The 25,000-nt window shown below is 45.6% G+C and overlaps 1 protein-coding gene across 8 annotated transcripts in view; it reads left to right on the top strand.

The window, feature by feature from the left end:
• The window catches only part of LOC129859984 (dystrophin-like), a 186,264-nt gene that overhangs the window by 138,807 nt on the left and 22,457 nt on the right, over window positions 1–25,000 (top strand). For all 8 annotated transcript variants that reach the window (XM_055930280.1, XM_055930278.1, XM_055930285.1 and 5 more), the window contains 5 exons: window positions 7,696–7,757; window positions 8,092–8,166; window positions 12,855–13,056; window positions 17,316–17,401; window positions 24,424–24,581. In XM_055930280.1, coding sequence (XP_055786255.1) covers window positions 7,696–7,757; window positions 8,092–8,166; window positions 12,855–13,056; window positions 17,316–17,401; window positions 24,424–24,581 — 583 coding nt within the window. The remainder of the gene's footprint in view (window positions 1–7,695; window positions 7,758–8,091; window positions 8,167–12,854; window positions 13,057–17,315; window positions 17,402–24,423; window positions 24,582–25,000) is intronic.

Below are 25,000 nucleotides of genomic sequence, written 5' to 3'. Positions count from 1 at the left end.
TACAGAAGAAGACCTACTTTATTACAGCGGGCAGACAGGAGACCTACTGGATTACAGCAGACAGGAGACCTACTGGATTACAGCAAACAGGAGACCTACTGGATTACAGCAGACAGGAGACCTACTGGATGACAGCGGGCAGACAGGAGACCTACTGGATTACAGCAGACAGGAGACCTACTGGATTACAGCAGACAGGAGACCTACTGGATTACAGCAGACAGGAGACCTACTGGATGACAGCGGGCAGACAGGAGACCTACTGGATGACAGCAGGCAGACAGGAGACCTACTGGATGACAGCAGACAGGAGACCTACTGGATTACAGCAGACAGGAAACCTACTGGATGACAGCGGGCAGAGAAGAGACCTACTGGATTACAGCAGACAGGAGACCTACTGGATTACAGCAGACAGGAGACCTACTGGATTACAGCAGACAGGAGACCTACTGGATTACAGCAGACAGGAAACCTACTGGATTACAGCGGGCAGAGAAGAGACCTACTGGATTACAGTGGGAAGAGAAGAGACCTACTGGATTACAGTGGGAAGAGAAGAGACCTACTGGATTACAGCGGGCAGACAGGAGACCTACTGCATTACAGTGGGAAGAGAAGAGAACTACTGGATTACAGTGGGAAGAGAAGAGACCTACTGGATTACAGTGGGAAGAGAAGAGACCTACTGGATTACAGCGGGCAGACAGGAAACCTACTGGATTACAGCAGACAGGAGACCTACTGGATTACAGCAGACAGGAGACCTACTGGATTACAGCAGGCAGACAGGAGACCTACTGGATTACAGCAGACAGGAGACCTACTGGATGACAGCGGGCAGACAGGAGACCTACTAGATTACAGCAGACAGGAGACCTACTGGATTACAGCAGGCAGACAGGAGACCTACTGGATTACAGCGGGCAGAGAAGAGACCTACTGGATTACAGCAGACAGGAGACCTACTGGATGACAGCGGGCAGACAGGAAACCTACTGGATGACAGCGGGAAGAGAAGAGACCTACTGGATGACAGCGGGCAGACAGGAAACCTACTGGATGACATCGGGCAGACAGGAAACCTACTGGATGACAGCGGGCAGACAGGAGACCTACTGGATGACAGCGGGCAGACAGGAAACCTACTGGATGACATCGGGCAGACAGGAAACCTACTGGATTACAGCGGGCAGACAGGAGACCTACTGGTTTACAGCGGGCAGACAGGAAACCTACTGGATGACAGCGGGCAGACAGGAGACCTACTGGATTACAGCGGGCAGACAGGAGACCTACTGGATGACAGCGGGCAGACAGGAAACCTACTGGATGACAGCGGGCAGACAGGAGACCTACTGGATTACAGTGGGCAGATAGGGGTCCTACTGGATTTCAGCGGGCAGACAGGAGACCTACTGGATTACAGCAGACAGACAGGGGTCCTACTGGATTACAGCGGGCAGACAGGAGACCTACTGGATTACAGCGGGCAGACAGGGGTCCTACTGGATTACAGCGGGCAGACAGGAAACCTACTGGATTACAGCGGGCAGACAGGAGACCTACTGGATTACAGCGGGCAGACAGGGGTCCTACTGGATTACAGCGGGCAGACAGGAAACCTACTGGATTACAGTGGGCAGACAGGAAACCTACTGGATTACAGCGGGCAGACAGGAGACCTACTGGATTACAGCGGGCAGACAGGGGTCCTACTGGATTACAGCGGGCAGACAGGCAGGCAGGTCTTTCTAGTAAAAGGGGTTGACATCTCAAAGAGACACAGATTCCTGGTCACAGAAAGGACACAGCATGAATAATGAATCTCGCTCTAGCTCTAGTGTGCTGCTACACACACACACACACACACACACACACACACACACACACACACACACACACACACACACACACACACACACACACACACACACACACACACACACACACACACACACACACACACACACACACTGTGCCATGCTCTAGTCTCACAGTAGCTACAGTTTGCATGGCAGGTTTATTAGGATCATTACACTGCTGTTATTTTAGAGTTAGACTAGACATATCAGCTGGTTAACTGTTAGAGTTAGACTAGACATATCAGCTGGTTAACTGTTAGAGTTAGACTAGACATATCAGCTGGTTAACTGTTAGAGTTAGACTAGACATATCAGCTGGTTAACTGTTATTTTAGAGTTAGACTAGACATATCAGCTGGTTAACTGTTATTTTAGAGTTAGACTAGACATATCAGCTGGTTAACTGTTATTTTAGAGTTAGACTAGACATATCAGCTGGTTAACTGTTATTTTAGAGTTAGACTAGACATATCAGCTGGTTAACTGTTATTTTAGAGTTAGACTAGACATATCAGCTGGTTAACTGTTATTTTAGAGTTAGACTAGACATATCAGCTGGGTAACTGTTAGAGTTAGACTAGACATATCAGCTGGTTAACTATTAGAGTTAGACTAGACATATCAGCTGGTTAACTGTTAGAGTTAGACTAGACATATCAGCTGGTTAACTGTTTTTTTAGAGTTAGACTAGACATATCAGCTGGTTAACTGTTAGAGTTAGACTAGACATAGCAGCTGGTTAACTGTTAGAGTTAGACTAGACATATCAGCTGGTTAACTGTTAGAGTTAGACTAGACATATCAGCTGGTTAACTGTTATTTTAGAGTTAGACTAGACATATCAGCTGGTTAACTGTTATTTTAGAGTTAGACTAGACATATCAGCTGGTTAACTGTTAGAGTTAGACTAGACATATCAGCTGGTTAACTGTTAGAGTTAGACTAGACATATCAGCTGGTTAACTGTTATTTTAGAGTTAGACTAGACATATCAGCTGGTTAACTGTTATTTTAGAGTTAGACTAGACATATCAGCTGGTTAACTGTTATTTTAGAGTTAGACTAGACATATCAGCTGGTTAACTGTTATTTTAGAGTTAGACTAGACATATCAGCTGGTTAACTGTTATTTTAGAGTTAGACTAGACATATCAGCTGGTTAACTGTTATTTTAGAGTTAGACTAGACATATCAGCTGGGTAACTGTTAGAGTTAGACTAGACATATCAGCTGGTTAACTATTAGAGTTAGACTAGACATATCAGCTGGTTAACTGTTAGAGTTAGACTAGACATATCAGCTGGTTAACTGTTTTTTTAGAGTTAGACTAGACATATCAGCTGGTTAACTGTTAGAGTTAGACTAGACATAGCAGCTGGTTAACTGTTAGAGTTAGACTAGACATATCAGCTGGTTAACTGTTAGAGTTAGACTAGACATATCAGCTGGTTAACTGTTATTTTAGAGTTAGACTAGACATATCAGCTGGTTAACTGTTATTTTAGAGTTAGACTAGACATATCAGCTGGTTAACTGTTGTTTTAGAGTTAGACTAGACATAGCAGCTGGTTAACTGTTAGAGTTAGACTAGACATATCAGCTGGTTAACTGTTAGAGTTAGACTAGACATATCAGCTGGTTAACTGTTAGAGTTAGACTAGACATATCAGCTGGTTAACTGTTAGAGTTAGACTAGACATATCAGCTGGTTAACTGTTGTTTTAGAGTTGGTCCGCCTCTACACACGACCGCGTTGGTCCGCCTCTACACCGACCGTGTTGGTCCGCCTCTACACCGACCGTGTTGGTCCGCCTCTACACCGACCGTGTTGGTCCGCCTCTACACACGACCGCGTTGGTCCGCCTCTACACACGACCGTGTTGGTCCGCCTCTACACCGACCGTGTTGGTCCGTCTCTACACACGACCGTGTTGGTCCGCCTCTACACCGACCGTGTTGGTCCGCCTCTACACCGACCGTGTTGGTCCGCCTCTACACCGACCGTGTTGGTCCGCCTCTACAACGACCGTGTTGGTCCGTCTCTACACACGACCGTGTTGGTCCGCCTCTACACCGACCGTGTTGGTCCGCCTCTACACCGACCGTGTTGGTCCGCCTCTACACACGACCGTGTTGGTCCGCCTCTACACCGACCGTGTTGGTCCGCCTCTACACCGACCGTGTTGGTCCGCCTCTACACCGACCGTGTTGGTCCGCCTCTACACCGACCGTGTTGGTCCGTCTCTACACACGACCGTGTTGGTCCGCCTCTACACCGACCGTGTTGGTCCGCCTCTACACCGACCGCATTGGTCCGCCTCTACACCGACCGCGTTGGTCCGCCTCTACACACGACCGTGTTGGTCCGCCTCTACACACGACCGCGTTGGTCCGCCTCTACACCGACCGTGTTGGTCCGCCTCTACACCGACCGTGTTGGTCCGCCTCTACACCGACCGTGTTTGTCCGCCTCTACACCGACCGTGTTGGTCCGCCTCTACACACGACCGTGACATTCTGGCCTCTACTGAACGTCTTGTAATAACAATGACATGAATAAACATAGAATTGATAGAATGTTTAAAAATAGAATTGGTGAGAGGATCAGTCTCTTCCTGGAAATGCCTGATGGGATTACTCTCCACTTCATCGTGATGTAAAGTACTAGTACTGGTGTGTTTCATATTTATATACAGGATGTACATGTCTAGTGGAGACTACAAGGCCTTGTGGAAGACGTCTTTTCCCCTCCATGTGACAACCTGGTTACACGGGGAAAACATTGGCTAGTAGCATTTTATAGAAGGAGTGGCTATGACATCATGCATACACTGAGACACACCTTCAAATCAGGGATGGTATTCCGTTACTTAGCCTAAATGCTGGTGAGATAACACCATTATATAGCCAGGGTGCGCCAGCAGAAGATTTTGCTACATGAACAACCAGGTTAATCAACATACTATGGAAGGGGCCTCCCGAGTGGCACAGCGGTCTAAGGCTCTGGATCGCAGTGCTAGAGGAATCACCACAGATCTGGGTTCGATCCCGGGCTGTGTCGCACCCGGCCGCGACCGGGAGATCCAAGAGGCAGCGCACATTTGGCCCAGCGTCGTCCGGGTCAGGGGAGAGTTTGGCCCAGCGTCGTCCGGGTTAGGGGAGGGTTTGGCCCCAGCGTCGCCCGGGTTAGGGGAGGATTTGGTCCCAGCGTCGTCCGGGTTAGGGGAGGGTTTGGCCCAGCATCGTCCGGGTTAGGGGAGGGTTTGGCCTGCCGGGATGTCCTTGTACCATCGTGCGCTAGCAGCTTCTGTGGTGGCCCGGGCGTATGCACGCTGAAACGGTTGCCAGTTGGACGGTGTTTCCTCCGTCACATTGGTAGCCACCCTTTGCCTTGATGACAGCTTTGCACACTCTTGGCATTCTCTCAACCAGCTTCATGAGGTAGCCACCTGGAATGAATTTCAATTAACAGGTGTGCCTTGTTCAAAGTTCATTTGTGGAATTTCTTTACTTTTTAATGTGTTTGAGCCAATCAGTTGTGTTGTGACAAGGTGGGTGTGGTATACAGAAGATAGCCCTATTTAGTAAAAGACCAAATCCAGATTATGGCCAGAACAGCTCCAGTAAGCAAAGAGAAATGACAGTCCATCATTACTTTAAGACATGAAGAACTTTGAAAGTTTCTTCAAGTGCAGTCGAAAAAACCGAGTTATGGCGAGTGATGGAGTGCTGCATCAGATGACCTGGCCTCCACAACCCCCCGACGTCAACCCAATTGAGATGGTTTGGGATGAGTTGGAACGCAGAGTGAAGGAAAAGCAGCTCAGCATATGTGGGAACTCCTTCAAAACTATTAGAAAAGCATTCCTCATGAAGCTGTTTGAGAGAATGCCAAGAGTGTGCAAAGCTGTCATCGAGGCAAAGGGTGGCTACTTAGAAGAATCTCAAATATATAATATATTTTGATTTGTTTAATATGCGTCCCAAATTACACCCTAGTCGCTCTTGGTCAAAAGGAGGGCACAATAAAGGGTCATTTGGGACGTAACATTGTGTCATTTTTTGTCATTTGGGAAGTAACATTGACTTGACTTCTTGTCTAAACCTTCTGACGCATCACGTCTCCACACACTTCCTCATACACTCCCTTACCCACTCCTGCTCTATTCTGGTCACACACTTCCTCATACACTCCCTTACCCACTCCTGCTCTATTCTGGTCACACACTTCCTCATACACTCCCTTACCCACTCCTGCTCTATTCTGGTCACACACTTCCTCATACACTCCCTTACCCACTCCTGCTCTATTCTGGTCACACACTTCCTCATACACTCCCTTACCCACTCCTGCTCTATTCTGGTCACACACTTCCTCATACACTCCCTTACCCACTCCTGCTCTATTCTGGTCACACACTTCTTCATACACTCCCTTACCCACTCCTGCTCTATTCTGGTCACACACTTCTTCATACACTCCCTTACCCACTCCTGCTCTATTCTGGTCACACCCTTCCTCATACACTCCCTTACTCACTCCTGCTCTATTCTGGTCACACACATTTCTTCAATCTACTTTGAGCTGGCAGCAGTGGTGAGGAGTAGGTGTGATGATGGGAGATATAGGAGAAGGAGAAAGAGGAATGGAGAGGTGGAGGAGAGGAGAGGTGGATGAGGAGGTGGAAGAGAGGAGGTGGAAGAGAGGAGAGGTGGATGAGGAGGTGGAAGAAGAGAGGAAGAGAGGAGAGGTGGATGAGGAGGTGGAGGAGAGAGGTAGTACTGTAACTAGTAGCTAACACTTTGGCACAGAGTGATTTGACACAGAGTCACTGTAAAAGCAGGTGGAATTAGATAACAGCTAGCCAGTTTAACTGCCGCCATACACACACACACACACACACACACACACACACACACACACACACACACACACACATACACACACACATTCCAGTGGAGCCAGCAGCGGCTGTCCTCTATGCCAAGGTGAGAGAGGGTCATGCTGAGAGTTTTAGTCTGAGTGGTGTTTGGAATGCAGGAACCATCACTCACTGTCTTTACTGTCTTCCCTGGTCCCTTTACCCTGCTTCACCCCACAGCACCAATCACTGTCTTTACTCTTCCCTGGTCCCTTTACCCTGCTTCACCCCACAGGACCCATCAGTCTTTAATGTCTTCCCTGGTTCCTTTACCCTGCTTCACCCCACAGAACCCATCAGTCTTTACTGTCTTCCCTGGTCCCTTTACCCTGCTTCACCCCACAGGACCCATCACTGTCTTCCCTGGTTCCTTTACCCTGCTTCACCCCACAGACACACAAACACAATCAGTGTGTACACGGCGTCACATGTGATATAACCCCTTTGTGTACTCTACAGTCAACATGTCCGTTGCGCTGTGTGTGTGTGTGTATATTCAGGCACGTGGACAGACAGGACTCTACCTGTGCAGAGCACAGGCCCCTTTGCCCTTCCAATCTCCAACGTGTCCTTGTGGGTGGTGGTAGACATTCACACACTAATATTTGTTGTTGTGTACATTTTTTGTTGTTGTTGTTCTGAACCCACTGCCTGCAAGTCGTTATGGTAACTGTAGCATGTGGTAGGATTATTAAAGTGAATAAGACTGAAGCATTTGAGGCTAAGGGATATTTATTTGTGTCGTTTAATTTGCCTCTAAGATGTGTCCATCTATTGCTTCTATGGAACTAAATAATCAAAGTCATAATTGCTTAACGAGCTGTTGAGTAAAACTTTTTTGGATCACAAAAGTTCTATGCACGGCCCTGGTTGTATTGACCTCTGTATTCTCCTGACCTCTCCTCCAGCCACCAGACACAGACAACATGCTGGGACCATCCCAAGATGGCCGACCTCTACCAGTCTCTGGGTAAGTAGGACCTATTTCAGATGCACTTGATGAGGTTTGCCCTGTATAGGGTTGCAAAATTCAGTGAACTTTCAATAAATGTCCTGTTTTCCCAGACATCCCGGTTGCATTTCCTGCTTATTCCCTTCTGATTCCGGGAATCCTCCAACTAGGATTTATTGAAAGTTTCCCGAATTGTGCAACCCTAGCTCTATACAATTGTATTGTACTGTACCAAAAGTGTGAGCGAGCTACATCAAGTCACGTAGCAGGCCAGTGGCTGGTTATGGATGGAGATAGCACTGTTTCACACTGTATTTAGTTTTAGTGACTGTCTCTCCATGTGTCTCTGCAGCCGACCTGAACAACGTGCGTTTCTCAGCCTACCGGACAGCCATGAAGCTGAGGCGCCTGCAGAAAGCTCTCTGTCGTAAGTCCAACCCTCTCACAGAGTCCCCGCCCAAAACGACCTCATCTCCTCCATCAGCCCTCCAGCCCCCTCACACTGTCCTTCAGTACCTCCTCTACTCCATCACCCCTCACAGAGTCACTGTCCTTCAGTACCTCCTCTACTCCATCACCCCTCACAGAGTCACTGTCCTTCAGTACCTCCTCTACTCCATCAGCCCTCCACCTCACACTGTCCTTCAGTACCTCCTCTACTCCATCACCCCTCACAGAGTCACTGTCCTTCAGTACCTCCTCTACTCCATCAGCCCTCCACCTCACACTGTCCTTCAGTACCTCCTCTACTCCATCACCCCTCACAGAGTCACTGTCCTTCAGTACCTCTTCTACTCCATCACCCCTCACAGAGTCACTGTCCTTCAGTACCTCTTCTACTCCATCACCCCTCACAGAGTCACTGTCCTTCAGTACCTCCTCTACTCCATCACCCCTCACAGATTCACTGCCATGCAGTACCTCTTCTACTCCATCACCCCTCACAGATTCACTGCCCTGCAGTACCTCTTCTACTCCATCACCCCTCACAGATTCACTGCCCTGCAGTACCTCTTCTACTCCATCAGCCCTCACAGATTCACTGCCCTGCAGTACCTCTTCTACTCCATCAGCCCTCACAGATTCACTGCCCTGCAGTACCTCTTCTACTCCATCAGCCCTCACAGATTCACTGCCCTGCAGTACCTCTTCTACTCCATCACCCCTCACAGATTCACTGCCCTGCAGTACCTCTTCTGCTCCATCACCCCTCACAGATTCACTGCCCTGCAGTACCTCTTCTACTCCATCAGCCCTCACAGATTCACTGCCCTGCAGTACCTCTTCTACTCCATCAGCCCTCACAGATTCACTGCCCTGCAGTACCTCTTCTACTCCATCACCCCTCACAGATTCACTGCCCTGCAGTACCTCTTCTGCTCCATCACCCCTCACAGATTCACTGCCCTGCAGTACCTCTTCTACTCCATCAGCCCTCACAGATTCACTGCCCTGCAGTACCTCTTCTACTCCATCAGCCCTCACAGATTCACTGCCCTGCAGTACCTCCTCTACTCCATCACCCCTCACAGATTCACTGCCCTGCAGTACCTCTTCTACTCCATCACCCCTCACAGATTCACTGCCCTGCAGTACCTCTTCTACTCCATCAGCCCTCACAGAGTCACTTCCCTGCAGTACCTCTTCTACTCCATCACCCCTCACAGATTCACTGCCCTGCAGTACCTCTTCTACTCCATCACCCCTCACAGATTCACTGCCCTGCAGTACCTCTTCTACTCCATCAGCCCTCACAGATTCACTGCCCTGCAGTACCTCTTCTACTCCATCAGCCCTCACAGATTCACTGCCCTGCAGTACCTCTTCTACTCCATCAGCCCTCACAGATTCACTGCCCTGCAGTACCTCTTCTACTCCATCACCCCTCACAGATTCACTGCCCTGCAGTACCTCTTCTACTCCATCAGCCCTCACAGATTCACTGCCCTGCAGTACCTCTTCTACTCCATCAGCCCTCACAGATTCACTGCCCTGCAGTACCTCTTCTACTCCATCACCCCTCACAGATTCACTGCCCTGCAGTACCTCTTCTACTCCATCACCCCTCACAGATTCACTGCCCTGCAGTACCTCTTCTACTCCATCAGCCCTCACAGAGTCACTTCCCTGCAGCACCTCTTCTACTCCATCACCCCTCACAGATTCACTACCCTGCAGTACCTCTTCTACTCCATCACCCCTCACAGATTCACTGCCCTGCAGTACCTCTTCTACTCCATCAGCCCTCACAGATTCACTGCCCTGCAGTACCTCTTCTACTCCATCACCCCTCACAGATTCACTGCCCTGCAGTACCTCTTCTACTCCATCACCCCTCACAGATTCACTGCCCTGCAGTACCTCTTCTACTCCATCAGCCCTCACAGAGTCACTTCCCTGCAGCACCTCTTCTACTCCATCACCCCTCACAGATTCACTGCCCTGCAGTACCTCTTCTACTCCATCACCCCTCACAGATTCACTGCCCTGCAGTACCTCCTCTACTCAATCACCCCTCACAGATGCAATACTCTGTTACATATCAGTTACACATCAGATACTCTGTTACACATCCATTACTCTGTTGCACATCAGTTACTCTTTTACACATCAGTTATTGTTACACATCAGTTACTCTGTTACACATCAGTTACTCTGTTGCACATCAGTTACTCTTTTACACATCAGTTACACATCAGTTACTGTTACACATCAGTTACACATCAGTTACTCTGTTACACATCAGTTACTCTGTTACACATCAGTTACTCTGTTACACATCAGTTACTCTGTTACACATCAGTTACACATCAGTTACTCTGTTACACATCAGTTACACATCAGTTACTCTGTTACACATCAGTTACACACCAGTCACTCTGTTACACATCAGTTACTGTTACACATCAGTTACTCTGTTACACATCAGTTACTCTGTTACACATTAGTTACACATCAGTTACTGTTACACATCAGTTACACATCAGTTACTGTTACACATCAGTTACACACCAGTTACTGTTACACATCAGTTACTGTTACACATCAGTTACTCTTTTACACATCAGTTACTGTTACACATCAGTCACTCTGTTACACATCAGTTACTCTGTTACACATCAGTTACACATCAGTTACTGTTACACATCAGTTACTCTGTTACACATCAGTTACGCATCAGATACTCTGTTACACATCAGTTACTCTGTTACACATCAGTTACACATCAGATACTCTGTTACACATCAGTTACACATCAGATACTCTGTTACACATCAGTTACTCTGTTACACATCAGTTACTCTGTTACACATCAGTTACACATCAGTTACGCATCAGATACTCAGTTACACATCAGTTACTCTGTTACACATCAGTTACACATCAGATACTCTGTTACACATCAGTTACTCTGTTACACATCAGTTACACATCAGTTACTCTGTTACACATCAGTTACTCTGTTACACATCAGTTACTCTGTTACACATCGGTTACTCTGTTACACATCAGATACTCAGTTACACATCAGTTACTCTGTTACACATCAGTTACACATCAGATACTCTGTTACACATCAGTTACTCTGTTACACATCAGTTACTCTGTTACACATCAGTTACACATCAGTTACTCTGTTACACATCAGTTACTCTGTTGCACATCAGTTACTTTTTACACGTTACTCTGTTACATATGTTACTCTGTTACACATCAGTCGCACATCAGTTACTCTGTTACACATCAGTCACTCTGTTGCACATCAGTTACTCTGTTACACATCAGTTACTTTTTAGACGTTACTCTGTTACACATGTTACTCTGTTACACATCAGTCGCACATCAGTTACTCTGTTACACATCAGTCACTCTGTTGCACATCAGTTACTCTGTTACACATCAGTTACTTTTTACACGTTACTCTGTTACATATGTTACTCTGTTACACATCAGTCGCACATCAGTTACTCTGTTACACATCAGTTACTCTGTTACACATCAGTTACCTTTTAGACGTTACTCTGTTACACATCGGTTACTCTGTTACACATCAGTTACACATCAGATACTCTGTTACACATCAGATACTCTGTTACACATCAGTCACTCTGTTACACATCAGTTACTCTGTTACACATCAGTTACTTTTTACACGTTACTCTGTTACATATGTTACTTTGTTACACATCAGTTACTCTGTTACACATCAGTTACTCTGTAACTCTCTCTTTCTCTTACCCACACTCACTCACCCTCTTCTTCCCTCCTTCCCTCATCTCGTCTCCTCCACTCCACTCTTCTCTCCCCCCCTCCTCCACTCCTCTCTCCCCTCCCTCCCTCCTCCACTCCTTTCCTCTCTCCCCTCCCTCCTCCACTCCTCTCCTATCTCCCCTCCCTCATCTCCTCCACTCCTCTCTCCCCTCCCTCCCTCCTCCACTCCTCTCCTCTCTCCCCTCCCTCATCTCCTCCACTCCTCTCCTATCTCCCCTCCCTCATCTCCTCCACTCCTATCTCCCCTCCCTCATCTCCTCCACTCCTCTCTCCCCTCCCTCCCTCCTCCACTCCTCTCCCCTCCCTCCCTCCTCCACTCCTCTCTCCCCTCCCTCCTCCACTCCTCTCCTCTCTCCCCTCCCTCCCTCCTCCACTCCTCTCCTATCTCCCCTCCCTCATCTCCTCCACTCCTCTCTCCCCTCCCTCATCTCCTCCACTCTTCTCCCCCCCTCCTCCACTCCTCTCCTCTCTCCCCTCCCTCCTCCACTCCTCTCCTATCTCCCCTCCCTCCTCTCCTCCACTCCTCTCTCCCCTCCCTCATCTCCTCCCCTCCTCTCCTCTCCCCCCTCCTCCACTCCACTCCTCTCTCCCCTCCCTCCCTCCTCCACTCCTCTCCTCTCTCCCCTCCCTCCCTTCTCCACTCCACTCCTCTCTCCCCTCCCTCATCTCCTCCACTCCTCTCCTCTCCCCCCTCCTCCACTCCACTCCTCTCTCCCCTCCCTCCCTCCTCCACTCCTCTCCTCTCTCCCCTCCCTCCCTTCTCCACTCCTCTCTCCCCTCCCTCATCTCCTCCACTCCTCTCTCCCCTCCCTCATCTCCTCCTCTCAACTCCCTCCTCTCCAGTGGACCTCCTGGGTATGCCCGCAGCGTGTGAGGTCTTTGAGCAACATGGCCTGAAGCAGAATGAGCAGCTGATGGACATCATGCAGGTGATGACGTGTCTGACCAGCCTCTATGAGAAACTGGACCAGCAGCATGGGAACCTGGTCAACGTCCCGCTGTGTGTCGACATGTGTCTCAACTGGCTACTCAATGTTTACGACACGTACGTATAGTACACACACAACACTCACGACAGGTCCCTCACGACACGTCCCTAACGACACAACCTTCACGACACGTCCCTAACGACACGTCCCTAACGACACAACCTTCACGACACGTCCCTAACGATACAACCCTCACGACACGTCCCTAACGACACGTCCCTAACGACACAACCTTCACGACACGTCTCTAACGACACGTCCCTAACGACACAACCTTCACGACACGTCCCTAACGACACAACCTTCACGACACGTCCCTAACGACACGTCCCTAACGACACAACCTTCACGACACGTCCCTAACGACACAACCTTCACGACAGGTCCCTAACGACACGTCCCTAACGACACGTCCCTAACGACACAACCTTCACGACACGTCCCTAACGACACAACCTTCACGACACGTCCCTAACGACACGTCCCTAACGACACGTCCCTAACGACACAACCTTCACGACACGTCCCTAACGACACAACCTTCACGACAGGTCCCTAACGACACGTCCCTAACGACACAACCTTCACGACACGTCCCTAACGACACAACCCTCACGACACGTCCCTAACGACACAACCCTCACGACACGTCCCTAACGACACAACCTTCACGACAGGTCCCTAACGACACGTCCCTAACGACACGTCCCTAACGACACGTCCCTAACGACACGTCCCTAACGACAACGTTCCTAACGACAACGTTCCTAACGACACAACCTTCACGACACGTCCCTAACGACACAACCTTCACGACACGTCCCTAACGACACGTCCCTAACGACAACGTTCCTAACGACAACGTCCCTAACGACAACGTTCCTAACGACACGTCCCTAACGACAACGTTCCTAACGACACGTCCCTAACGACAACGTTCCTAACGACACGTCCCTAACGACAACGTTCCTAACGACACGTCCCTAACGACAACGTTCCTAACGACACGTACTTAACGACACGTCCCTAATGACACAACCTTCACGACACGTCCCTAACGACACAACCTTCACGACACGTCCCTAACGACACAACCTTCACGACAGGTCCCTAACGACACGTCCCTAACGACACGTCCCTAACGACACGTCCCTAACGACAACGTTCCTAACGACAACGTTCCTAACGACACAACCTTCACGACACGTCCCTAACGACACAACCTTCACGACACGTCCCTAACGACACGTCCCTAACGACACGTCCCTAACGACACAACCTTCACGACACGTCCCTAACGACACAACCTTCACGACAGGTCCCTAACGACACGTCCCTAACGACACAACCTTCACGACAGGTCCCTAACGACACGTCCCTAACGACACGTCCCTAACGACACGTCCCTAACGACAACGTTCCTAACGACAACGTTCCTAACGACACAACCTTCACGACACGTCCCTAACGACACAACCTTCACGACACGTCCCTAACGACACGTCCCTAACGACAACGTTCCTAACGACAACGTCCCTAACGACAACGTTCCTAACGACACGTCCCTAACGACAACGTTCCTAACGACACGTCCCTAACGACAACGTTCCTAACGACACAACCTTCACGACACGTCCCTAACGGCACAACCCTCACGACACGTCCCTCACGACACGTCCCTAACGACAAAACCCTAACGACACGTACCTAACGACACGTACCTAACGACACGTCCCTAACGACACGACCCTAACGACACGTCCCTAACGACACGTACTTAACGGCATTTCCCTAACGACACGTACCTAACGACACGTCCCTAACGACACGTCTCTAACGACAACGTTCCTAACGACAACGTTCCTAACGACACGTCCCTAACGACAACGTTTCTAACGACAACGTTCCTAACGACACGTCCCTAACGACACGTCCCTAACGACAACGTTCCTAACGACACGTACTTAACGACACGTCCCTAACGACACGTTCCTAATGACACGTCCCTAACGACAACGTTCCTAACGACAACGTTCCTAACGACACGTTCCTAACGACAACGTTCCTAACGACACGTCCCTAACGACAACGTTCCTAACGACACGTCCCTAACGACACGTCCCTAACGACAACGTTCCTAACGACAATGTACTTAATGACAATGTCCCTAACGACAACGTTCCTAATGACACGTCCCTAACGACAATGTCCCTAACGACAACGTCCCTAACGACAATGTCCCTAACGACAACGTCCCTAACGACAACGTCCCTAACGACAACGTTCCTAACGACAACGTTCCTAACGACACGTCCCTAACGACAACGTTCCTAACGACACGTCCCTAACGACAACGTTCCTAACGACACGTCCCTAACGACAACGTTCCTAACGACACGTCCCTAACGACAACGTTCCTAACGACACGTACTTAACGACACGTCCCTAATGACACAACCTTCACGACACGTCCCTAACGACACGTCCCTAACGACACAACCTTCACGACACGTCCCTAACGACACAACCTTCACGACAGGTCCCTAACGACACGTCCCTAACGACACGTCCCTAACGACACGTCCCTAACGACAACGTTCCTAACGACAACGTTCCTAACGACACAACCTTCACGACACGTCCCTAACGACACAACCTTCACGACACGTCCCTAACGACACGTCCCTAACGACACGTCCCTAACGACACAACCTTCACGACACGTCCCTAACGACACAACCTTCACGACAGGTCCCTAACGACACGTCCCTAACGACACAACCTTCACGACACGTCCCTAACGACACAACCCTCACGACACGTCCCTAACGGCACAACCCTCACGACACGTCCCTAACGACACGTCCCTCACGACACGTCCCTAACGACAAAACCCTAACGACACGTCCCTAACGACACGACCCTAACGACACGTCCCTAACGACACGTACTTAACGGCATTTCCCTAACGACACGTACCTAACGACACGTCCCTAACGACACGACCCTAACGACACGACCCTAACGACACGTCCCTAACGACACGTCCCTAACGACACGTCCCTAACGACACGTCCCTAACGACAACGTTCCTAACGACACGTCCCTAACGACACGTCCCTAACGACACGTCCCTAACGACAACGTTCCTAACGACACGTCCCTAACGACAACGTTCCTAACGACACGTCCCTAACGACACGTCCCTAACGACAACGTTCCTAACGACACGTCCCTAACGACACGTCCCTAACGACACGTCCCTAACGACACGTCCCTAACGACACGTACTTAACGACAACGTTCCTAACGACACGTCCCTAACGACAACGTTCCTAATGACACGTCCCTAACGACAATGTCCCTAACGACAACGTCCCTAACGACAACGTCCCTAACGACAACGTCCCTAACGACAACGTTCCTAATGACACGTACTTAACGACAACGTCCCTAACGACACGTCCCTAACGACACGTCCCTAACGACAACGTTCCTAACGACAATGTACTTAACGACAACGTTCCTAACGACAACGTCCCTAACGACAACGTTCCTAACGACAACGTCCCTAACGACAACGTCCCTAACGACAACGTTCCTAACGACACGTCCCTAACGACACGTCCCTAACGACACGTCCCTAACGACAACGTCCCTAACGACAACGTTCCTAACGACAATGTACTTAATGACAATGTCCCTAACGACAACGTTCCTAATGACACGTCCCTAACGACAATGTCCCTAACGACAACGTCCCTAACGACAACGTTCCTAACGACAACGTTCCTAACGACAACGTTCCTAACGACACGTCCCTAACGACACGTCCCTAACGACAACGTCCCTAACGACACGTCCCTAACGACAACGTTCCTAACGACACGTCCCTAACGACACGTCCCTAACGACACGTCCCTAACGACACGTCCCTAACGACACGTCCCTAACGACAACGTTCCTAACGACACGTCCCTAACGACAACGTTCCTAACGACACGTCCCTAACGACAACGTTCCTAACGACAACGTTCCTAACGACACGTCCCTAACGACAACGTTCCTAACGACACGTCCCTAACGACAACGTTCCTAACGACAACGTTCCTAACGACACGTCCCTAACGACAACGTTCCTAACGACAACGTTCCTAACGACAACGTTCCTAACGACACGTCCCTAACGACAACGTTCCTAACGACACGTACTTAACGACACGTCCCTAACGACACTCGCTGATTGATGAGTATCTGATTGATTTATATGATTGATTGACATCTGATGTATTGATATGATTGATTGTTTTCTCAGAGGAAGAAGTGGAAAAATCAGAACTCTGTCCTTCAAAACCGGCATCATCTCACTCTGCAAAGCACACCTGGAGGACAAATACAGATGTAAGTAGTGACTGATCTTTATATTACCTCACCTGGAAGACAAATACAGATGGAAGTAGTGACTGATCTTTATATTACCTCACCTGGAGGACAAATACAGATGGAAGTAGTGACTGATCTTTATATTACCTCACCTGGAAGACAAATACAGATGGAAGTAGTGACTGATCTTTATATTACCTCACCTGGAAGACAAATACAGATGGAAGTAGTGACTGATCTTTATATTACCTCACCTGGAGGACAAATACAGATGGAAGTAGTGACTGATCTTTATATTACCTCACCTGGAAGACAAATACAGATGGAAGTAGTGACTGATCTTTATATTACCTCACCTGGAAGACAAATACAGATGGAAGTAGTGACTGATCTTTATATTACCTCACCTGGAGGACAAATACAGATGGAAGTAGTGACTGATCTTTATATTACCTCACCTGGAAGACAAATACAGATGGAAGTAGTGACTGATCTTTATATTACCTCACCTGGAAGACAAATACAGATGGAAGTAGTGACTGATCTTTATATTACCTCACCTGGAGGACAAATACAGATGGAAGTAGTGACTGATCTTTATATTACCTCACCTGGAAGACAAATACAGATGGAAGTAGTGACTGATCTTTATATTACCTCACCTGGAGGACAAATACAGATGTAAGTAGTGACTGATCTTTATATTACCTCACCTGGAAGACAAATACAGATGGAAGTAGTGACTGATCTTTATATTACCTCACCTGGAGGACAAATACAGATGGAAGTAGTGACTGATCTTTATATTACCTCACCTGGAGGACAAATACAGATGTAAGTAGTGACTGATCTTTATATTACCTCACCTGGAGGACAAATACAGATGTAAGTAGTGACTGATCTTTATATTACCTCACCTGGAGGACAAATACAGATGGAAGTAGTGACTGATCTTTATATTACCTCACCTGGAAGACAAATACAGATGGAAGTAGTGACTGATCTTTATATTACCTCACCTGGAAGACAAATACAGATGGAAGTAGTGACTGATCTTTATATTACCTCACCTGGAGGACAAATACAGATGTAAGTAGTGACTGATCTTTATATTACCTCACCTGGAAGACAAATACAGATGGAAGTAGTGACTGATCTTTATATTACCTCACCTGGAAGACAAATACAGATGGAAGTAGTGACTGATCTTTATATTACCTCACCTGGAGGACAAATACAGATGGAAGTAGTGACTGATCTTTATATTACCTCACCTGGAAGACAAATACAGATGGAAGTAGTGACTGATCTTTATATTACCTCACCTGGAAGACAAATACAGATGGAAGTAGTGACTGATCTTTATATTACCTCACCTGGAGGACAAATACAGATGGAAGTAGTGACTGATCTTTATATTACCTCACCTGGAAGACAAATACAGATGGAAGTAGTGACTGATCTTTATATTACCTCACCTGGAGGACAAATACAGATGGAAGTAGTGACTGATCTTTATAGTACCTCACCTGGAAGACAAATACAGATGGAAGTAGTGACTGATCTTTATATTACCTCACCTGGAGGACAAATACAGATGGAAGTAGTGACTGATCTTTATATTACCTCACCTGGAAGACAAATACAGATGGAAGTAGTGACTGATCTTTATATTACCTCACCTGGAGGACAAATACAGATGGAAGTAGTGACTGATCTTTATATTACCTCACCTGGAAGACAAATACAGATGGAAGTAGTGACTGATCTTTATATTACCTCACCTGGAGGACAAATACAGATGGAAGTAGTGACTGATCTTTATATTACCTCACCTGGAGGACAAATACAGATGGAAGTAGTGACTGATCTTTATATTACCTCACCTAGAAGACAAATACAGATGGAAGTAGTGACTGATCTTTATATTACCTCACCTGGAAGACAAATACAGATGGAAGTAGTGACTGATCTTTATATTACCTCACCTGGAAGACAAATACAGATGTAAGTAGTGACTGATCTTTATATTACCTCACCTGGAAGACAAATACAGATGGAAGTAGTGACTGATCTTTATATTACCTCACCTGGAAGACAAATACAGATGGAAGTAGTGACTGATCTTTATATTACCTCACCTGGAGGACAAATACAGATGGAAGTAGTGACTGATCTTTATATTACCTCACCTGGAGGACAAATACAGATGGAAGTAGTGACTGATCTTTATATTACCTCACCTGGAAGACAAATACAGATGTGGTCTATTCTGTTAGTATGACTAGTATAACTAGTTTATAGAGACAGTATCCATGTGGTCTAGTCTGTTAGTATGACTAGTATAACTAGTATATAGAGACAGTATCCATGTGGTCTAGTCTGTTAGTATGACTAGTATAACTAGTATATAGAGACAGTATTCATGTTGTCTAGTCTGTTAGTATGACTAGTATAACTAGTATATAGAGACAGTATCCATGTTGTCTAGTCTGTTAGTATGACTAGTATAACTAGTATATAGAGACAGTATCCATGTTGTCTAGTTTGTTAGTATGACTAGTATAACTAGTATATAGAGACAGTATCCATGTGGTCTAGTCTGTTAGTATGACTAGTATAACTAGTATATAGAGACAGTATCCATGTGGTCTAGTCTGTTAGTATGACTAGTATAACTAGTATATAGAGACAGTATCCATGTTGTCTAGTCTGTTAGTATAACTAGTATATAGAGACAGTATCCATGTTGTCTAGTCTGTTAGTATGACTAGTATAACTAGTATATAGAGACAGTATCCATGTGGTCTAGTCTGTTAGTATGACTAGTATAACTAGTATATAGAGACAGTATCCATGTGGTCTAGTCTGTTAGTATGACTAGTATATAGAGACAGTATCCATGTGGTCTAGTCTGTTAGTATGACTAGTATATAGAGACAGTATCCATGTGGTCTAGTCTGTTAGTATAACTAGTATATAGAGACAGTATCCATGTGGTCTAGTCTGTTAGTATGACTAGTATAACTAGTATATAGAGACAGTATCCATGTTGTCTAGTCTGTTAGTATTACTAGTATAACTAGTATATAGAGACAGTATCCATGTCGTCTAGTCTGTTAGTATAACTAGTATGACTAGTATATAGAGACAGTATCCATGTGGTCTAGTCTGTTAGTATGACTAGTATAACTAGTATATAGAGACAGTATCCATGCGGTCTAGTCTGTTAGTATGACTAGTATAACTAGTATATAGAGACAGTATCCATGTGGTCTAGTCTGTTAGTATGACTAGTATAACTAGTATATAGAGACAGTATCCATGTCGTCTAGTCTGTTAGTATGACTAGTATAACTAGTATATAGAGACAGTATCCATGTTGTCTAGTCTGTTAGTATAACTAGTTTATAGAGACAGTATCCATGTTGTCTAGTCTGTTAGTATGACTAGTATAACTAGTATATAGAGACAGTATCCATGTGGTCTAGTCTGTTAGTATGACTAGTATAACTAGTATATAGAGACAGTATCCATGTTGTCTAGTCTGTTAGTATGACTAGTATAACTAGTATATAGAAACAGTATCCATGTGGTCTAGTCTGTTAGTATGACTAGTATAACTAGTATATAGAGACAGTATCCATGTGGTCTAGTCTGTTAGTATGACTAGTATAACTAGTATATAGAGACAGTATCCATGTCGTCTAGTCTGTTAGTATGACTAGTATAACTAGTATATAGAGACAGTATCCATGTTGTCTAGTCTGTTAGTATGACTAGTATAACTAGTATATAGAGACAGTATCCATGTGGTCTAGTCTGTTACTATAACTAGTATATAGAGACAGTATCCATGTGGTCTAGTCTGTTAGTATGACTAGTATAACTAGTATATAGAGACAGTATCCATGTGGTCTAGTCTGTTAGTATGACTAGTATAACTAGTATATAGAGACAGTATCCATGTTGTCTAGTCTGTTAGTATGACTAGTATAACTAGTATATAGAGACAGTATCCATGTGGTCTAGTCTGTTAGTATGACTAGTATAACTAGTATATAGAGACAGTATCCATGTTGTCTAGTCTGTTAGTATGACTAGTATAACTAGTATATAGAGACAGTATCCATGTTGTCTAGTCTGTTAGTATGACTAGTATAACTAGTATATAGAGACAGTATCCATGTGGTCTAGTCTGTTAGTATAACTAGTATATAGAGACAGTATCCATGTGGTCTAGTCTGTTAGTATGACTAGTATAACCTCTACCGAGTACCTAACCCGGATTCGGGAGCACCCCCCACCCCCCCCCCCCACACTGATTAGCATCGTTAGCATAGCGTCACAATTAAATAGTAGCATCTAAATATCATTAAATCACAAGTCCAAGACACCCAATGAAAGACACAGATCTTGTGAATAAAGCCACCATTTCAGATTTTTTAAATGTTTTACAGGGAAGACACAATATGTAAATCTATTAGCTAAACACGTTAGCAAAAGACACCATTTTTTTACTCCAACAGTTTTTTCCTGCGTCAGTAGCTATCACTAATTCGACTAAATGAAAATATATATAGCCACTAACCAACAAACAAATTCATAAGATGACAGTCTGATAACATATTTATGGTATAGCATAGTTTTTTTTTTTTAAATGTGCATTTTTCAGGTATAAATCACAGTTCTACATTGCAGCTGCAATCTGATATAGTGCTGATGCAGCCAGAACAATTACAGAGACCAACGTCATATAACTAATTACTTGTCTTAAAACATTTCAGAAAAAATACACAGCGTACAGATATTGAAAGCCCAACATCTGGTGAATCCAAACAATATTTCAGATTTATTAAATGTTTTATAGCGAAAACAAAATGTAGCGCTAAATTAGCATAGCCACGCCAGCCAGAACCAGCTGGGCGCGCCCGACCAGTTCACATGCACGACAGATATATGAAATAACATCGTAAATTGGGTCTTACTATTGCTGATCTTTCATCAGAATGTTGATAAAGGTGTCCTTAGTCCTGATGAGTCGTTCAATCCATTCACAATGGCAACTTTCCCTCTTCATTTAGCATAGGTACTGGTCGACTAGCACGGTTCTGTCCAAAGTAAAAAAACTCACAGAACGGAACACGGCAAAACTCCCGAAAAAATTCAAATAATCTGATTAAACTATATTGAAAAAACATACATTAAGATGATATGGTCACATGTATCAAACAAACTTCGAGACGGAGATAGTTTTCATCCGTAACGGCAGCATAACAAAAGACAATTGCACCTCTAAAACGCGCGTTTCAGAGAACCGGAAGTTGTCGGTCACGCTAAAGAAATAGGTCTTATTTCACGTCAGTACAAGATAAACAAAAAATTTCTCCTCTGACGTCTTCCTGACACCCAGAGGAAGACGAATGAAGTGTGTTTCGGGTCATAGGTGGCGTGACCATATATAGGCAGAGCGTTGAAGCGAGCATACACATCTTGCAATCTTCTTCTTGCTCAGGTAAAGTGCTGTCAAATGACTTGTGTTTCACTCAGAGACAAAATTGAAACGGTTTTAGAAACCATAGCTTGTTTTCTATCCAATGGTATATGGTTATATGCATATAGTAACAGCAATAATTGAATAAGAGGCAGTTTAATCTGTAGAGGAAATTATGCTAATGCGAAAACAGCACCCCCTGTATTCTCAAGAAGATAACTAGTATATAGAGACAGTATCCATGTTGTCTAGTCTGTTAGTATGACTAGTATAACTAGTATATAGAGACAGTATCCATGTGGTCTAGTCTGTTAGTATTACTAGTATAACTAGTATATAGAGACAGTATCCATGTGGTCTAGTCTGTTAGTATGACTAGTATAACTAGTATATAGAGACAGTATCCATGTTGTCTAGTCTGTTAGTATGACTAGTATAACTAGTTTATAGAGACAGTATCCATGTTGTCTAGTCTGTTAGTATGACTAGTATAACTAGTATATAGAGACAGTATCCATGTTGTCTAGTCTGTTAGTATTACTAGTATAACTAGTATATAGAGACAGTATCCATGTGGTCTAGTCTGTTAGTATAACTAGTATAACTAGTATATAGAGACAGTATCCATGTTGTCTAGTCTGTTAGTATAACTAGTATATAGAGACAGTATCCATGTGGTCTAGTCTGTTAGTATGACTAGTATAACTAGTATATAGAGACAGTATCCATGTGGTCTAGTCTGTTAGTATTACTAGTATAACTAGTATATAGAGACAGTATCCATGTTGTCTAGTCTGTTAGTATGACTAGTATAACTAGTATATAGAGACAGTATCCATGTGGTCTAGTCTGTTAGTATAACTAGTATAACTAGTATATAGAGACAGTATCCATGTTGTCTAGTCTGTTAGTATGACTAGTATAACTAGTATATAGAGACAGTATCCATGTGGTCTAGTCTGTTAGTATGACTAGTATAACTAGTATATAGAGACAGTATCCATGTGGTCTAGTCTGTTAGTATGACTAGTATAACTAGTTTATAGAGACAGTATCCATGTGGTCTAGTCTGTTAGTATGACTAGTATAACTAGTATATAGAGACAGTTTCCATGTGGTCTAGTCTGTTAGTATGACTAGTATAACTAGTACATCGAGACATTATCCATGTGGCCTAGTCTGTTAGTATGACTAGTATAACTAGTATATAGAGACAGTATCCATGTGGTCTAGTCTGTTAGTATGACTAGTATAACTAGTATATAGAGACAGTATCCATGTTGTCTAGTCTGTTAGTATGACTAGTATAACTAGTATATAGAGACAGTATCCATGTTGTCTAGTCTGTTAGTATTACTAGTATAACTAGTATATAGAGACAGTATCCATGTGGTCTAGTCTGTTAGTATGACTAGTATAACTAGTATATAGAGACAGTATCCATGTGGTCTAGTCTGTTGTTATGTATCTCTTGACTTGGGTATTTACCTCTCTCCACTGCTCGCTGCCTCCCCCTCCCTCCCTCTCTCTCCCCCACCTCTATCAGTCCTGTTCCGCCAGGTAGCCAGTGCTACAGGGTTCTGTGACCAGCGGAGGCTGGGTCTTCTCCTCCATGATTCCATCCAGATCCCCCGTCAGCTGGGAGAGGTGGCCTCCTTCGGGGGCTCCAACATCGAGCCCAGCGTCCGCAGCTGCTTCCAGTTTGTATGTGAAGCTAGTAGCTGTGGTCCTAGCTATGCACACACACACACACACAAGCACGGACGCACATACACACATGCACTCATGCACATGCTTACACACACACACATACACACACACAAACAACGTACATATAACACACAGGCGTATAAACTACCTCACATTCCACACTACTGTGCTAAGCACATTCTGCTGATCACATGCATTTAATGGGAAACCATACTATGCACTGTGGGAAAATGTCTGACAAAATGTCTGACAAAGACAAAAAATATTATAATAATAAATAGGATAAAAGAAGGACATCAGGACTGCTGGGAAGATCTGAGTTGGAATCATCTTTCTAGTTATCCACAGCAGCCAATTTAGCCAAAGTACATCTGTTAGCCTGCTAGCTATGTTAGCCAAAGAACATATGTTAG

This window comes from Salvelinus fontinalis, chromosome 7 (assembly GCF_029448725.1).
Source record: "Salvelinus fontinalis isolate EN_2023a chromosome 7, ASM2944872v1, whole genome shotgun sequence".
Lineage (NCBI taxonomy): Eukaryota > Metazoa > Chordata > Actinopteri > Salmoniformes > Salmonidae > Salvelinus > Salvelinus fontinalis.
Note: the sequence above shows the minus strand (reverse complement) of the source record. Positions and strands in the feature narration are given on the sequence as shown.